General features: G+C 31.7%; 1 protein-coding gene across 5 annotated transcripts in view; it reads right to left on the bottom strand.

The window, feature by feature from the left end:
• Window positions 1–6,411: 6,411 nt before the first annotated feature.
• The window catches only part of LOC139486154 (putative leucine-rich repeat-containing protein DDB_G0290503), a 37,908-nt gene continuing 25,443 nt past the window's right edge, over window positions 6,412–18,876 (bottom strand). For 4 of the 5 annotated variants that reach the window (XM_071270903.1, XM_071270901.1, XM_071270900.1 and 1 more), the window contains exon 2: window positions 6,412–10,307. In XM_071270903.1, the coding sequence (XP_071127004.1) occupies window positions 8,871–10,307 (1,437 nt within the window). In that variant the 3' untranslated portion in view covers window positions 6,412–8,870. Of the gene's footprint in view, window positions 10,308–14,233; window positions 14,569–18,876 lie in introns of those variants that run through there. The other variant, XM_071270902.1, reaches the window with a different exon arrangement.

Here is an 18,876-nt window from a genome sequence, read left to right as displayed (position 1 = left end):
ATTTTGTCCCGTCCTGTAGCTTGAGAAAATGCGCGGTGACCTATCATTTTTATTATATTTTTCAACATGTATCAATAGATACAACGTTTTGGCAAAGTATGAACAAATTCTATCATTTTTATTTTAGACTCCCATACCACCTTAACATGGTTGTATAGATCGTTTCAATATTTCTAAACTACTAGAAAAACTAGTTTTTAAAAACGATATCTTACTTTTATCTAAATACACCTAAGGGTATTTATACTTCAACCATGTCAATGTTAATGTTAATGTTAAAGTAACTTAATTGTGCTGTTAATTCTATACCACTGACTGTATGTAAAACGGCAGTATTTTGGGGTGAAATACTTACCAACTTAACAGAATTTTACTCTCTGTCGGCAAGAGGACATGCATGTCACCTTAGCAACATATATACGTGTTGCAATGCAGCTTCCTTGTTTAGATAATAATAATTTATGAAAAATGACTGGACCCTTTTCTAAAATTTTCCCCGTTAACCTATTTACTAGTACATACTAATCAGTAGACACTAAGATAAAGTATAAGCATATTTCAAGGTTAAACTGCTTTGTGTTCGGTGTCTTTAAAAACACTTTTTGACAATTTTTAACCGCAGTCTCTGAAATGAAACGTACCAACCAACCTTATGTAATGAAATTGCATGTCATTAATATCTATTGGATGATCCTTTATAGATTTTTCTACTGTTGATTGAACATTCAACACGACCACAAGATCGAATAAAAAGATCTCAAAAGTATAAGGCATTGCAAATTGAAATGTTACATTGTGGGAAAACAAACGTAATATATTCATACATTTATATACGGAACACCAGGGCTGTCTTATATAGTTTTCCTTCTGTTATATATTTTCAAACATCCTATAAGAGGAATCGCTTCGTCTCATAATTTTACCTGCAAAGTTTACATAAAGTCTAAACGTATGAAACAGCAGCCCTTTTCACATAAAAAAAGTGTAAATTAATCTTACGATAACAATATTTAGTTGAATTGTTAATGATTGCATATGATATGAGGTCTTATTTTTGTTTATTCTTCAAATGCTTCATTGCATTAAGTAATCTCTATTTGAGCTTAATATCTTGTACCGCAGAGATACGAATACGGCATGGAAGCTTTATTAGGAATCGTTATAGTTATGAACTTCAAAAAATCAGGTTTATAAAGCTTTTAACAGAATACACACAAACATATAAAACAACATAAAAACTTCAAATTCCAGGACTTTGGGCTTGCCATAGTTATATAAGTATTTCACAAGAAACTGCCATTTTACATATAGACATTTGATTTAGTATGAGCAACAACATTTAAGCATTTACATTAGCATGTTTGTAAGTATAAAACATCCCTTACTAGAGATTTATTTAAGGTACAAGTAAAATGTCGTTTTTAAAACTGAAAAGTTTTGTAGTTTCAAAAATATTGAAAAGATCTATATTTCTAAAAATGAGGGTACTTTTTATATGGCCTTCCAAATACCGTTTCGATCCCTAACATCACTGAAGAGACATTCATTATCGAAATCCGGATCTGGTGTACTAAAAAAATATTTACACCGTATATTTAGGAATAACATCGTGGCCACAAGTTAAATTTTTTTTTCTGTTTAGTATTAAATTTATATTAAGATCCATTTTGTTACATCTTGTTATCAATTTTATATGGCAATCGCCAATGGCAGTCAGCAGGGTTAAAGAACATCAGTTGTTCGACCTGTTAGTCAAATGCGTTTTGTTTAAATATACTTTTTCACTTTTTTGGTCTTTTGGAAAATGTTGTTTGTGCTGTTTTTAGACCCTTGCACAACGAAATTTGTTTTACATGCACGGTTTTATCCTATATTTTGTATTGTATAACATTGTATTGCATGGTATTGTATAAAATTGTTTGATTGTATTGCTTGACCCTTATGGGTGTAATTTTGCAATGAAGATAATATTAAAAATGTTTACTTACATCAATTACCGACTGCAGTATAAAATGGTTTTAATTTGCAGCCAATTTGTATCTCCCCAACCCAACACATTCCGTTTAACACTTTTCGAATATCATGTAAGTGAATTCCGTATATTCTAACTTCAGTTACCCGCTATCATTTAGAATAAATTAAAGTTGTTTATAAAAGACACCCTATCTAAACAACTAAAAACTATGTTACCCAAGATTATTTGGAATGAACCAAAATGCAATTTTAAAAGATGAGTAAGAAACATACAGGATGCAAATTTACATCGTATATTGTTTTCTGTGGATTTCCATATTTCTGTTTGATTTGTTAATGGGAAGTAATTTCACTTGTCCTACTAGCGTCGATCCAGTCAAAATATAATTACCTCCCTTATGTCGTCGATTTAATCATATGTTGTCATTCTTTTTCTTTGAATGGCATTTATAGTTCCGTTCTTGGACCTTAAGTGTGATTACACGTTGTTCTTTAACATCGTTCTTTTTTTACCTGTTTAACTTTTTCATTGTTAGTCTTTTGATTTTCGTTTACAAAATGGTATCTACGACGAGTTTTTTTTTTTTCGTTCATTGAACCTTAAATGATATTGACATTGTACGTTACGTTACTTCTTTGGACCTTAAATGATTGGATTTTTTAATTTTCTTTTTATGTTAAATGGGATTTCATGTTCCTTCTTTGAACCTTGAATGTGACTGCACGTTCGTGAACTAAAATGTGTGAAAGAATTTTCTTCTCTTAAATTTACTGAACTTTCGTTATTTTAAAATAAGATGTGATTTATTGCATATGCTTTCCTCGAACCTTAAATGTGATCGCACGTTTGTTCTTTAAATCTTTTTTTTAAGTCAAACTCTATATCTCTCCACAAGTCTTAACATATTGATAAGAATGAAATCGCAACAGGAAATGTCTTTTCACCATCGACGATGCTACAGAGTTTTTTTTTGCAAATGATGCTTGTAGGGAATTTTGAAGAACAATTAATGTATTTCTCCGACTTTAAAATACTGCAGCCACCGACGGTGTCGTAGTAGCAAGCTGACTTCTAGTGCGAGAGGTTGTCATTTGAATTTAATCCCCGATTAGGTGAAACCAAGATTTTATAATGGATATTTGTTAGTTCTCCGCTAAGCATGTGGCATTTAAGGTTTACAGTAAAGACCTGTCATAATAATGGGTTTGCATTATTAAGGTGAAATGTCTTCCTGCAGACTACTTCCTATTGAGTCAGCTCTTGAGCAAGCAAAAAAGCGCGAAGTTTGCTACAAAACAGGGTATATTAATATCTCCTAAGATGTAATCGTTCGGAATATACCTGTACTATTTGTCATTGAACGTGAAGCATCCATCGTGCTACATCAATCCGCAATCTGGACCCTCTAGACTTCATTCATGTTCACTTATGTTTTTCTTTTGTAAAATTACACAAAATCGTACGTGTCAGGTATCATGAGTACTTGCATAAAATCATAGAAATTATATTCTATTGTCAAAAAAAAATGACCGATAACAATACCAAACAATTTCACCGAAGAGAATCAGAAACTGTGTCATTTTCCCCTAAGAACTTGGTCAATTCTTTGAACACTGTGCTTATAGTTTCCTGTATAGACGTGTGTGAAGAGAATCTGTGCTAATTACTAATGATTTATAACCAATATATAAAAAGTCGTATTGATTTGCCCGAAGAAATTAGGCTATGTCAATGATTAAATGAAATCTCTTATGGATTGATATTACTCACAGATTTTTTTTCAATATTGAATTGTCTATTTGTAATGCAATGTTCGTTCAAACGTGCTATATGTACAATGAAGAATAATTTTCTGAAATTATAATTATAACGAGTCAATGCTACAAAGCATGCAATTTTTACAGTGATGGGTAAGATTTTTAACTTAGACAATAAAATTGCAAGTATTTTTTTTTGTTTGAAAACTCTGCAAGCATCTTATTCAGCTTCTGCATGGGTCTTATGTAGTTTAATTAACTATTGTTGACTGCTGGCGACATCCAACTTCACTAACAAGACAATATTCAAAAAGGTCATTATACGGTCGCGGTCTTCCTCTGTGATTAAGCTCCAACAAAGATCTTTAAAATCTGACAGGACCACCAAATGCTTAATAAGTAAAACAAGCATATGCTATTGAAATGGTATATTGTCAAGAATAATAAATTAAAAAAAATATCAATTAATAACCCACTGAGACGAAATGTACATGGTAGATACATTTTCATAAATTAAGGTATCATAGTGGTAGTGGTTTAAAAGCGTATAATATGTTTTACTTTTTCATATTACATGAAGAAACTTGTACCATCATAATACTAGTATATCATTGGTTTCGTAATAAGATTATACAGTTGTGTTGCTATGTCGTAAATATAGTTAAATCTAAGACAACATATAAACATAACGCTAGTTAGTTGATACACCAACTTTTTTGAGATAATGGCAGTATCGCATGAACAAAATACGAAAAATACAGAAGGCAAAAAAATAGTTCTACGAGTAATTGCAGTTTTGATGCCTTAGTGTAACGGCCGTTATTTGCTTATAAATATACCATGTCTTCTTCAATCAGTATACAACTACAATGGCTTTAGTGTCACAACGCCATAAGCAGTCTGAGGAAAGCATATCCTTGTACAATCTCAAAATATATGTATAGACAAGAAGCTTATCACTTAAGACACTCCAGTAATTACCCAGATGCCCACTTAGCGTGTGCGTGTCTGAGTTTTTTGCTTCTTTTTATCAACTCTATATCTATTAGAATCATAGTTTAATGGGGGTTTCTTCTCGCTTATATATTCCGACATGATTTTTAGAATGAAAATATGGTACGAGATGATAGATTAGTAATTGTTCCCTTTTGAAAACATCGTTAAATCGTTATTTATATTAAAATCCACCAGTATGCGATTCGTTATTAATAGGAACAATCTCAGTAAAACACGGTAAGTCCAATGAATATACATTACCAGCTATGTGAGTCAGTGACTGTGTATGTTGTATATATATTTATATATATAACTCGTCTAAACATCAACCCAACAATGTTAGATCTGTAAATTTGCTATGTATATATATATTGTTAATTGGTAATGGTCTTTCTGGAACTGCAGTATCGACATTTTTGACGAGTTTCGTGTTGCAGTTATATTTGAATACTTTGTTGTATAAAAGTAATTCTACAATATAGTTCATGTCGATCAAAGAAAAATTGAATAGATATAAGTAGATCCGATATGAGTGTCAATGAGACAACTCTCAATAAATCTCTGCAAACTTTTCTCAAAATTATAACTTGTTTCCGTTATTTTCAGTGCACAAATCATGAAATTGTACAAAAAGTGCAACTCCTACGGGTAAAGTTGCTCTAAGGCAGTATTGGTGTATGGTTAAACTCCTACGGGTAAAGCTGCCCTAAGGCAGCATTGGTGTATGGTTAAACTCCTACGGGTAAAGTTGCCCTAAGGCAGTATTGATGTATGGTTAAACTCCTTCGGGTAAAGTTGCCCTTAGGCAGTATTGGTGTATGGTTAAATTCCTTCGGGTAAAGTTGCCCTTAGGCAGTATTAGTGTATGGTTAAGTGATTATAATGCCCTCGCTCTTGAAACGTTTTATATTTTGGCTTTCCAAACCCCTAAATATGCGAATATCTGACGCATCTGGTAAGATCCTTCAACAAGCAGGTATTTCTGCGGAAGCTTATTCAATAAACATGTATCGTCTGCTGCAGGTTTTTCGGTAAAAATAAAATTTTAATAAAATGTATCGTGCTTAAGATATCGTATCATATGTTTTTTTTTCTAGTATAGCAATTAAGTATTTATAGTTGTTAATTTGAAATGAAATCATGCTTAATAATGTAGAGTTCTAGTTTTATAGACGTTGGAGATGCAGTATATTGTGAGATATATAAACTCCCTTTCAAATGAGTCATGTTGTTAAAGGGACCATCCCAAAATTTTGTCTCTAGTTATTATCAATTTAAGACAAGTATGTTTGTAAGATATCTAAAGTCGGTTTGATTAGTTTTTTTATTTGATGTTGTCTCATGATAAACATAGAACAACTTCGGCTTTTTAAATTCTGGCCAAAGTTCAAACATCGTGTAAACAAACAATAATATTTTATAAATAACGAAATATCCTTTGTTTAAAAATACCATTCCAAGTTAAAAATCATCTTCTTACAGGGAAGCTCGTATTCTTTTCATCCTGTTTTTTTTCCATGTTAGTTTGAAACAAGTTTTGTTTTCAAACATTGTCTACATATAGAAATCGTAAACACAGGCGCCATCTAAAATACGAGCAATGAAATTTTATCAGATTATGAAGTTTCAATGGTATTTCCAAACGTCGTGTAATACAACTATTTATATAACAAGACCTTGATCATTTTTAACAAATTTATTTTGCGTATCTTTTGGCATACACGGAATCACATAATATTGACGTAAACATGTACAAAATACACAAATCTACCACAGTCATATCACATAAAACAACCCTTACTACAACAGCCAAATCACAAGAACAGTCGTAGTGATGCCTTACAAAAATTCATATAACAAAGAACAGTCATAGTGATGCCTTACTACAACAATCATATCACATAGAAGAGTCATAATTCTTCCATTCATTCTTTCGTGTCATCGTAGAACAAAATACATCATGGATTGTACTTGACTTCAAGATAGTATCAAAAGCCGGACAAATATCTAATACTAAGTAAGATAAATGTTATATACCTATTGAATTTGAATTATTGGGATTTTTCATTATCATATTTAACTTTTGACAACTTGTCTATTTTCCGATTAGGCTAAAATGAGGTCAACAAAAATGTCAATTAGAGATCTGATAGAGTTAGTTTGATTATGAAAAATGCTTGCATATCTTATATTTTGAATTAGTCCAAATATTTTCTGTGCATCGTTACTTTCTCTCTATCTCGTTGTTATGGAGTTTTGTCGCAGGTGAAAATCAGAAATAGCAACAAATATTGACTCTATTTTGTCAAACACCCGGGGTGTTAATTTTAAGAATTCATATACTTAGTATTAAAATAACTTGTGTGAAAAAAAAATCATTATATTTTTAACACCTCCATGACATGTGTTTTAACGCCAAAACAAAAAAAGACAAGTAACTTGGCATCTTGTCTGAACAGATGGAAAAAAACATCTGTCATTGACTTTATATACCGTCTTAAATGCAGATGCTAACGTATTTTCCCTTCCAATGATATTTAGGGGGCAGGGGTAAAAATTATGTTTCTGACCATACTTGATTCAACTATTCACAAATCTGTCTTAAATCACTTTCAATTTGATAATTTAACTATCAAGTGAAAAATTACAAAATATTGTGTTGAAAGACGCTTTTGTAAACATAAAAACATAAAGATCAATACTATGATATAACCACAGGGTGACATACCTGTTTGTCTCTTATCTACAAAATATGTTTAACAATACATTAAAGTAAATAAAATAAAATCCTCTATCATGAATTATCTATTTTCTTGATGACATAAGCATGTTTGATTTGAAAGAGAATTCCTTGGGACGTTTTGTAGCAGTCGACTTCTACTATATACAAAGAAATTTATTTTGAACTATTTTTTAAAGTTTCTTTTAAGAATTTACACGGTTTCATTTTTAAACATAACTATAACGTTATAACAAAAAAAATCAAAACATGAATTCCAGGCCTTGAAATTTACAACTTTATCTGGTGTACAACTTCAAAGGTAATGCTCAAAAGAATTGAAGAAATAATTTTGCAGCCTTATTGTTGAACTTGCTTTTTGTATGAATTTACGTGGACAGTCCTAAAATAATATTCAGCAGTCGTTGACGTTTCATAATTTCTTGTTATATTTGACTTTTTCTATGTGGATATTTGTTTAACATGTTTAAGGAAGGGGATTACCGGCCAAGATTTCCGTTAATGGCGATTATCATCGTTTCCAGGGAGGCAAGGTGTATTTAAACATAAACTAAACTTAAATACAGAGTACACAATTAAAGATTTCCAAAAGATAAAATTTCAATTTGAAATAAAAATATTTGGCTTTTGAGTACAGTATCAAAAGGCTTTTAGTTACAACGCATGGCGATTTGCCAATTAAATCACCTTGGTTCAGTTAAAAAAGAGAGACATATTTGTATTCCATATTTACAAAATGTCGGACCTTTTCAAAAGAACCTTTTGAAAAATCGATCAAATGAATACCTTTTTATTTATCAGATTTTTTTTAAGAATGTGTTTTATTTATGCAGCGCTATAGGTAAATGAAAAAGTAAATAGATAAAAAAAATCTATCCGGAATAAAACATGAAATGATTATAATTCTCTATATACCTTTTAAATCACTTCTGTATTTGTGTAATGTAGGTCAGATAATTTTTTAATGATTTTAACTTTTCCTTGTATACTTTTCGTCACCTCTCTTTTATGGAATGTGTGTTTGTTTTAAAAGTCACAGGGAATGAGGTAATAGTATCCCCGACACACTCGCCCATTAAAAGAGCTTTAATCGGCACTTTCAATTAACTAGTGAATCGGATATTCAAACTAGCAGTACTGCTAATCACATATTCAGAACCCTAGGTTGGACCCCTTTAGAGAAAACTTTTTTAGTCTATTTATTTTAAAGTTTCGTAGATATGGCATGAAATAGGTGTATAACTAACAATATTGATACTTTATAGCATTTATCAAAATTTGATAGACGTCAATTGAAAGATTATTAATCCTCCTTAACTCTATATCTCAGTGAAATGCGTCATGGTACATAGAATACATTAAAGTGCAATTTAACAAGTGAAAAAACACCCAGACACGGAAACTAGTCTACTTTCTGTGTTCCGACCTTTCGCTTTCTATTTTTAATTTTCTCCCTCAATGAAGGTGCCAGTTTAACAGTTTGTGGTCGGTCAAATATCTGTTCCATGTTTTCGGGGCTTGTTTTATAAGTCTGTATAATCTCAAGTTGTAACAGCTGACCTGATAAAATATTAACTTCCTGTTCAAGTGTTTCAAGTTCGTCCGAATATTTACTAAATTCGTTTCTTGCAGCACCATATGATTTTTGACTATTTTCTACTTTTTCTGTCAGCAATGATTTTGCTTGGTCTCTTTCGACCTTTTTATCTTGAACATCTGATAATTCCCTCTCAATAGCTATGAGCAGTTGTTCTAATTCGCGAACTTGTTTTAATAGTTTCTGTCTCTTGATTTGGAGACTGTAGTTTTTCTTCGTTTGTGTCAATGTAAGCTTTAGAAAGTCTGCCATATTAGCTTTTTGTTCCTTTTCTTCATGCTTACTCTTCTTCACGTGTTCGTAACCTGCAATTTGTTCATCTAACTGATTCAATTCTGATTCAATAGTATGCAGCTTTTCCCTGTTGTTTTGCAGTAATATTTGAGTTGATTTAACCGATTTTTCAATTTTCTTTTGCTTTTCTTTTTGATTTTTTAGTACGTCTGATCTCCTTTTTGTTATTGTTCGTGTTTTCCGTATATAATCGTTTACTTCATACATATATTCTTCATCTCTGTTTAACCATTTTCTAGAAATATCACATAAATTACTGATTTTATTTTCAAGATCTGGTATAAGTCTTAATATAGGAAAAGCTTTCAAATCACATGCAACCAGCAATTTCTCTGAAAATTCGGAATCTTTGAATAAATCCTGGTGTAAACCACTGTCTAAACTTTTTAGAAGTAGTCTCGTATTTGTCAACTCGCGTTCTAATTCCGTTATATAATCAGAAATATCCAAGGTATAACGGTTTGAAACTTCTAGATTAATATCGTCACTGCTGTAGCTAATGCAACTCTGATTTAACCGATTTAATACACTATTTTGAAATTTTTCAACTAAGGCACGAAAACCATCAACCGTATTTTTGAGATTTTCCCAGAACTCAGTTATCATCGTAATTTCGCCTTTGTCATATTCCATTGCTTCTCTGAGTTTATTGATAAGACCAACAAGGCGTGTTTCACTATCTATAATTTCCAACTTTATATTTTTGCGCTTTAATTCATTATTTGCGTTTAACAACTTGTCGTTCACTTGTTTCAGATAGTCTATCTGTTTTTGAGTTAAATTATCTCCCTTTGCCTCCTCGGAACTATAAAAACTTTGTTGCAAACTTTGCACTTCCTGTTCCGAGTCCTGGATCTTGTTTCGGAGGAAGTCCAATCCGTCTAGATACGCTCTCTGAAGGCCAGCTCTGACAGATGTCATTTGCTGTGACTGTTGTCCAACCTCGTTCTACAAAACATAAACAAATACAATAATTTAAGTATCATCTTAAAACAAAAACATAGTAATTTGTATACAAATGTACAGATAGGCTGTTAAAATAGTACCATTTCAAACAGTTCTGTATCTTTGCTAATAGAATAAGATAAACTTTGTATTTTGAAATTAAGACTAGACAAGATAAACATGGGCTTATGAGCTACTATAGGGGAATGTACGTGACAGTGAAAAATGCCACCTCTCCTCCCGATTTGTTAATAAAATTGAGAAAGGAAATGGTGAATATGTCAAAGCGACAACCACCCGACCATAGAGCAAACAACAGCCGAAGGCAACCAATGGGTCTTCAATGTAGCGAGAATTCCCGCACCCGTAGGTGTCCTTCAGCTGGCCCCTAAAATATGCATAATAGTACAGTGATAATGGACGTCATACTAAACTCCGAATTATACACAAGAAACTAAAATTTAAAATCATACAAGACTAACAAAGGCCAGAGGCTCCTGACTTGGGACAGGCGCAAAATTGCGGCGGGGTTAAACATGTTTATGAGATCTCAACCCTCCCCCTATACCTCTAGCCAATGTAGAAAAGTAAAAGAATAACAATACGAACATTAAAATTCAGTTCAAGAGAAGTCCGAGTCTGATGTCAAAAGATGTAACAAAAGAAAATAAATAAAATGACAATAATACATAAATAACAACAGACTACTAGCAGTTAACTGACATGCCAGCTCCAGACCTCAATTAAACTGATTGAAAGATTATGTCTTCATCATATGAATATCAGGTACAATCCCTCCCGTTAGGGGTTTAGTATCATACTATCATAAAATATATGAGAAGAACATAACCCGTGTCATGCCAACAACTGTTTTTTTTTTTTTTTTTTTTTTTAAAATGCATGCTTAAGGACTGCAACAAAATTCGTTTCCAATATCTGAACCAGTCGTAGTTGTTTTGTTATGTTCTCCACGTGACCGGCTAATAAAACTACTCAGCTCCGTAGAGATAGCTTTACTGAAACTTAGGAAAGACAGTGCAGTCGTACTCTAAACGATAAACAATTAGTAGCGAAATATGTCAATACCGATCTAATACGTATCGAACAATTAAGCTGAAAATTAATTGCAATCTTGAATGGATACTGAGATTGTATACGAGCGGATATCGGAAAAGCCATTTATAATATAATTGTTTCTATAGTCCTTATAATTGGAAAACATTGATGAGAAACAATGATGAATATCTATTTTAATCAAACAATAGAAACATAGAAGCACAGTGCATATTTGTATAATACGTAGTAGGACAGAAAGGGTGCGAAATCAACACAAAGAATGTATGAGGTACTTGATTGTATATAGTTACGATTACACTAAAATAAGACCATCGAAGAATACATGTTGATTTCCTTTCTTCTCATAAATATCAATCTAATTAAAGTATTGATCTTAGATTTCGTTATACTAATATAAGATATACATACTAAGCAATACTTAAATCAAATAACAGGACTACAAAATTATTGGATAGTGCAATAGACCACACTTATATTAAATACGTAGTCCAGAAAGCCTGACTCAGTACAGGCGTACAATTTGGTGAGTTAAATTAGGATCATGAGCGCTCAAACATTGTCGTACTACCCATTGTCTTAACTAATCCATATATCTTCAAGAGTGAAAAACAATGAAAAAAACTTCCAAAAAACAACACATGATCAAGATAGCCTGAATCGATATTGGTACAAATTTCATGGTGTTAAAACAGTTCTCGTGACATCCCTTCCCCCATTAAGCAAACTATAAACTTTCAATATCGAATAAAGTATAACTAAATCATTACGAGTCACAAATCTACACACGCACGATCTGTTTTCAAATGATTATCTGTCAATGGTATTTTTAAACGTATTGTAAAGCATAAAAGTATATTTCTTAAAAAGAAGTAATTACTCATCAGGAAAATGATCTTAGAAGACTTTAAAACAAGTATTTATGATGATACTCAAATAGCTATAAAAAGTACTTTTAAAGCGTTTCTCTTCTTAATTTTCCACTAGAAATTTCTCATGAAAGGCATTTTCACGGAAATTGTTAATTACTTTTTGGATAAATCGAAATGAGAGTGCGAAACAGTCCTGTACACTCTTATCGAAGACCATTTGTATATAGTATGACTCAACATATAAACGATATCGCTCTGTAAATAATGTTCAATAAGGCTATCGATATTGTGTAATAACAGGTTGTAAATTTTTACGATCATATATCGTATGGGATTACATGATAAAGTCAAGGAAATTTTCCATCTAATCCGTCATTTGTGATATAAAGCACGAATCCCCATTATATCATATGTACACTTGTTAAATGAAATGACAATTCAGCACGGCAAACCTTGCAAAGACAAAGACTATAAATGAAGACCACCTGGATCAAGTAGAAATGTAAACAATTCAAAACTTCAATTTGTTAAATTAGATACTTAATGTTTTACTGTTGGTATTTTGGATGTAAAGTAACTTATTTGCGGTCTACTCTCCGAATAACGCTGATTTTTAACGGTTTCCCCACTTTAAAAATTGACACCGTAGATTTATGAACAGATGTTTTATATTCAAGAGGAACATTTAAAGAAAAGAAAAGAAAAGAAAAACAACCAAGAAAAGACAAACTTACGCGAGTCGCTAGCCAAAGGGAATTCCTTGTCAAGAATGGTATAGTTCGCAAATATCGCTCCTCACGGCAATATGACAGTACCGTATTTTTGCCGTTTTCTATATGCCCGTTTCGTGCTTTATAGATTAAATTTTAATTTACCTTACTAGTAATGTGGATTTTAATGGCATGCATTCATCATTTTATCATAAAAAAAATCTTATTCCTATTCTTATTCAAAAATATTTTAAACACGGTTGTATAAAACTATCTAAAAGGCGCATTTTACAGTTGCTGTCAACTTTGTGCACGCCGTCAGTAGTCTCCGTGTATCCGTGTAGGGTAAAAATGACATATACGTAAAGGCAATTACCACGACAGAGAAAGGATACACATATTAAGGCATATAACTTGGCTACAGGAAAATAAGAAAGGTATTCATAAATTATAAATTATAGATACATAAAAAGGTCAAAATTCAACATATTTATATATAAGTAAAGGTGTAATTAGAAGACACAATGAGGTTAGAGTCAAACAGAAACACTTTGGCTGCCATCATAAAACCTTATCTCCAAAACCAGTCAAATATTAAACGACACAGAACGACACTGTGTACGCGGAGGATCAACTCGCATTGGAAAGGGAAATACACCAAATCTTTGATAAAAATGTCAACTAGAAAATTCTTAGCCTTCTCAGTCTGAATTAGTGTTGTTTTTTATACAAACTCCATATCACTGAGGAAGGTAACCTCCTCAACAGTATAGTTCATTACACAACATTGTTACAAACTTTATGCTGTTGAGTTTCATCTTATTCTTCATTATGTGCCACCGACCGTTAAGGCTATACAAATGTAAATTTAAAGCAAGTAAAAAGTGTAATATTGTCAGATAAAGGTATTCATTATAAGTAATAAAATTGTACTCTTCAACCCCCGAATTACGAATTCAATCACACCCTCTTCACCTTATTTCGAACGACTAAGAATTTAAGCGAATATACCAATCGCAAACCTTTAAAACTTCTCCTTATTAAAATGTTCCCTACACTAATTTTCTAGTACACTCCCCTTCAATTAACAATTTTTCTCGTACCCTCACCCTTAACAAATTTTCTCGTATCCTCCCCCTTAACAAGTTTTCCCACACACTCCCCTTTAACAAGCTTGCAACTTTCTGTGAGATATTTCCTACCCCGTACCCCCCCTTTTTTTTAACCAATTTCCCCGTTTCCCTAACAATTTAGCCTGTGTCAGTTTTCCTACCTCTCCTTCCACTTCCTCCCCATCCTCCTCGTTGAAATAGAAACTTTCTTTGTCCGTATTGTGTTCTAACATTTTATAATCCAATACAATGCGGCTCTATATATTTGTTTGGTAATCAATTCATATCACATTGAAAGGACATGAACTTGAGAGTTGTTCTCCTTAAAAGGAAGGGAAAAACTCCAATCGTTTCACATTTCAACAAAGTACACTGATTTACAACACATATATTCCAGAAGAAGTCACTAAACAACAAAATATTCATTCAAAAGAGAAATTTGTGTCACAGCTTATTCATTATAATGTTAAATCCGCCATTTTAAAATATGAAATTCGATCTTTTAATTCCAATATCTAATATTTTATATTGTTTGGATAACAATAGACTTTGTTCAATAATCCATAGGTTAGGGAGTCATTTTACTTTTTAATCATATAATGTGTTTATACTTTTAGCTCTAATAAAGATAATTGTTAAAAAAAAAAATCTGTGTTGTGAAATATATTAACTGAACCGGAATTGATTGATACTATTTTTGAACATTTGATAAAAAATCCATGACTTTTTGTTTGAAGATTTAAATGTAAATATCTAGGTTCACGTGTATTGAATCGACTTATCTATTTACACAATATTTAAAAAGCTTTTGTCTAAAATATAAATTCCTCAAGAACAGAGTAGCTAAAATATATTGATTGATTGTTGCTTATTTAACGTCCATGCCAGTTGCTAATATTTAGTGCATATTCTGAACGAAACACGTTGAAAAAAATAATACAAGATGTAGGTTCTACAGGGTTGGAAATTTAGAATGCCACTGAAAGAAAAATAATTTTGGTAAGAGGTTAGAAATATTATTTTGAGGCAGATCACATACGGACGACTAAGAGAGTTATTGCAATGAATCTCTAATAAAGCTTTGGTTTAACATTTTAAGTAGTGTATACATATACATTGTATTATCTATTCTAAAAATTATTTTAATTTCTTATTTTTTTTATTTACATGAAATAAAATACAGTTGATAATTAATCACCTCCATTCAAATGTTATCAATGTCTTAAAATATAAAGTACAGCTAAACTGTGTAACAGATATCAACTCCCATGTCCCCCAAATTACATCATACCCAAAACAAAGAAAAAAATATGTATGTGTGTCGTCCTATATATGCTGAATTGTTAATACGAGGTAGACTAAGCACACGGCCGACACTCGGCTAACCGAGAGATTGGTCGGTTAATCTATATTGAGTATGCGGCTATATGGGCGATTGGTCTGTTAATCGGGTTGGTTATACGTCTGTTAAGAGTAAAACGCTTAATTTAATGTTAAACTCTATTAAATATACAGATTTATGGCATGTTATAAGAACCAAATAAAAAAAAGAAAAGTGTCTGACAAAATGATATCTATCATAGAACATTTTACACTTGTAAAAACATTTCTTAGTCTGCGCAGTTTTCAGTAAAACTAAAAGGCGTCGCGCAAGTATGTAGTATTTATGCTTATACGCATAGCAATTTTTTTAATAAAAGGCGAAACAAACAAATTTAGATATCATTTAAAGGACAAAAAATAGTACTGTGGTTCTAAAAAATAAATTGATATTAGTAAATATTTCATAATTGTAAAATAACGTGAATAATACCACGTTTTAGTGAAAATTATGAGAATAAAGTCTATTAATGGGTTGGACAATTGAAATTAGGTCAGTTAAGAGTTATTTAGCCACGACAATAATTTTGCTACCTTTATATTTTCCCCTTGAAAAATTTAAGAATGAGATGTTCCTGAGTAAACAAAAATTACAATACGGTGCCACAGTATCCTAGAAAGAGCATTTTTATTTTGACTTTCTTTGCATTTTATTGAAGGGTGTGTCACTTCAATATAGCGTGATATGGATTGGCCTCTGGAATATGCATGATTTTTTTTGACGTTTTTAATCAACCTTAATTTTTGTGTCTGTTCGAAGTAGCACGTTCTCAATTCCGATTGAAAGTGTCTTTCTAATACAACACTGGGTACATATAACGTGTTCTTGTTCACATACGAACAAAATCACTCTAAAGAAGTAAACGGAAAGGAGCGAATGCAGCTACATTTGGTTATTTTAAGTTTCAATTCATTTTATTCCGTTTAGTTCCTTTCTACATAAGTGCAGAGGAGAACTACAGTTGTCTATGGTGACCGGTGAAGTCCATTTCGCCTTTTTGCGTTTAAGCGCTTTAGAGTTTTCGCCTAACATATTCTATATGGTGAAAACGCGAAATCGCGAAGTCGAAAACGCGAAAACGCGAAGTCCAAACCGAGAAATGGGTTTCGCGTTTTCGTGTTTTCGACTTCGCAATTTCGCGTTTTCACCATATAGAATATGTTAGGCGAAAATTCTAAAGCGCTTAAACGCAAAAAGGCATTAACCTGCCACCATAGTTGTCCGCATGTAAACTTCTAGAATTTGTCACCAATATAAGTACATCGCAATCCGTTAATGTTTCAACAGCCATCGGTGTTCCATGTGTGTATACTTAAATAAGTATTATTTTTCTATCGTTTTTAGCAATGTATCACTCTTTACTGTCCTTATATATTATTCTATATTCTGCGTTTCCATCCAGATTCTCGTGTATACCCAGAGGATCCGGATTGGGGGTATTTTTTATTTCTGTATTCTTTAAATTCTTATGTCATTTTTTTCTACATTTTATTTATCTTACTCATTATTCTTTATTTATTTTTCATATTTTGTCATCCCAATATATTTTACTTACTGATGTTTAGTTACATCACGACGTTTATCTCTTTATTTATATACTGGTTACCAATGTAGATGACATATTTGTGTCATTCATAACAATTAAACAGAATCAGCATAATATATGCGATCATTCTTGGATGAAATTAATATTACTTTAATATTGCACCTTTTGAAACCATTTTTATCAATTTTCAATTTCATGTGTTGTTTCCGTATATGTTATGTTTCATTGCTCATGTGTTGTTTTCGTATATTTTAGCCGCTTGTCTTGAGCCTACTCATTTTATCCAATAACACCCCATATAGCAATAAAATCATACTTTTATTGCCATTCATAACTCTAACAGACCAATTAACAGACCGGGTTTTATACATCCGACCCATTAACAGACCAGGTTGTAAATAAAGATTGATTTATGTCACCAAAATACAGATTTTCGTGTAGATTTTTCACACAGTGATATCAATATGGTTAACAAACATAATGCCTTTCTTTTTTCGATGTTTAAAATATTGAATGCAAGTAAATTTAACCAATGTGTCATTTTGTGTACATTTTATGTGTGTAAAATGTGTATAAATTTATTGATGAGTAAACCGCCTTTTCATTTTATAGATCGTACATCGAAGCTAGAAAAATAATAATTACACCACTGAATTCAGGTTTTGTTAGACATGAATATTTTTTATGATGAAAATATATTTAGAAAGTTATACAATGAAACATGCTGAACTTTCAATGATTTTCTCGATAACACCTGATTAACAGACTTTAGCCAACCCGATTAACAGACCAACCACCGATATAGCCGCATACTCAATATAGATTAACCGACCAATCTCTCGGTTAGCCGAGTGTCGGCCGTGAAGCAGAAAGAAAGTGTTTCAACTTTTAATCATTACAATACATCTTTATAAGAGCTATAAGAAGACAATTTGAACTGTAAATCCGATTAAAACTGTGTAAACATTTAGGTTTTGTAAAAGTCCATTATATTTTCTTACATGGATCGCCTCAGCTGACAAAACAGAAAAAGAGATTCAGAAACAAAGCTTGCTTTATAATGATGTTATATTCTTTCTGTATCAACAAGTTAAAAAAAAATCCCATACATTCCTCAGGAAGTTACAAGTGATGGCCTTGGTCTACTAACATTGGAGATAATACATAAACATTTTAAAACTTTACGGAAGAATAAGTTTACTATATAATGTAACAAAAGTATAAGGTTATATCATAAGCGGATCGGTATTTAATTTTATTCATTTTTAAGAGGTTTTAATCATTAATTGCCGAGTATTTATAACTGACCTATTGCTCATGGCAATATATATATAAGTGTAAATAAATAATAAAATAGAAACAAATATTTTGTTCGATTTTCAATAAGTCCAAATAGTTATTGCTAAAAGGTCACGGAAAATCAATTGTACAGCTATCATTATAATGATATTTTTTTATTTATCAAAACAACCCATTACACATTCGAATAACATAATGAATGATAAAAAGCAGACAATAACACACGATATGTAAAAATGCGAAAAAAATTTGTTCAAGGTCGTACTGTGACCAGCATTTGTTTACAACCTTCACCTTTGACTCTTGTTTATACTCTGGAGCATAGCGGTCTTAATGACTCTTTACTATTCTATATCAAGAATGATGTTAGGTGTTCAAGTTACAAACGGATAACAACCTAAGAAAAGCTCAAACCGGATCTAAATATATTAATAGTAAAGAGGACATAAGTCCTGCGCAATATTACGATAGCATGTATAATAGTCATAAATTTGTCTGAAACAACTACTCGGTACTTACGTTTCCACTATTTTCTTTTCAAAACGTGTGAAACAAATAAGTTTAACTTAACATTCTTA

This window comes from Mytilus edulis, chromosome 8 (assembly GCF_963676685.1).
Source record: "Mytilus edulis chromosome 8, xbMytEdul2.2, whole genome shotgun sequence".
NCBI classification, from domain to species: domain Eukaryota; kingdom Metazoa; phylum Mollusca; class Bivalvia; order Mytilida; family Mytilidae; genus Mytilus; species Mytilus edulis.
This window is presented reverse-complemented; position numbering and strand designations above follow the sequence as displayed.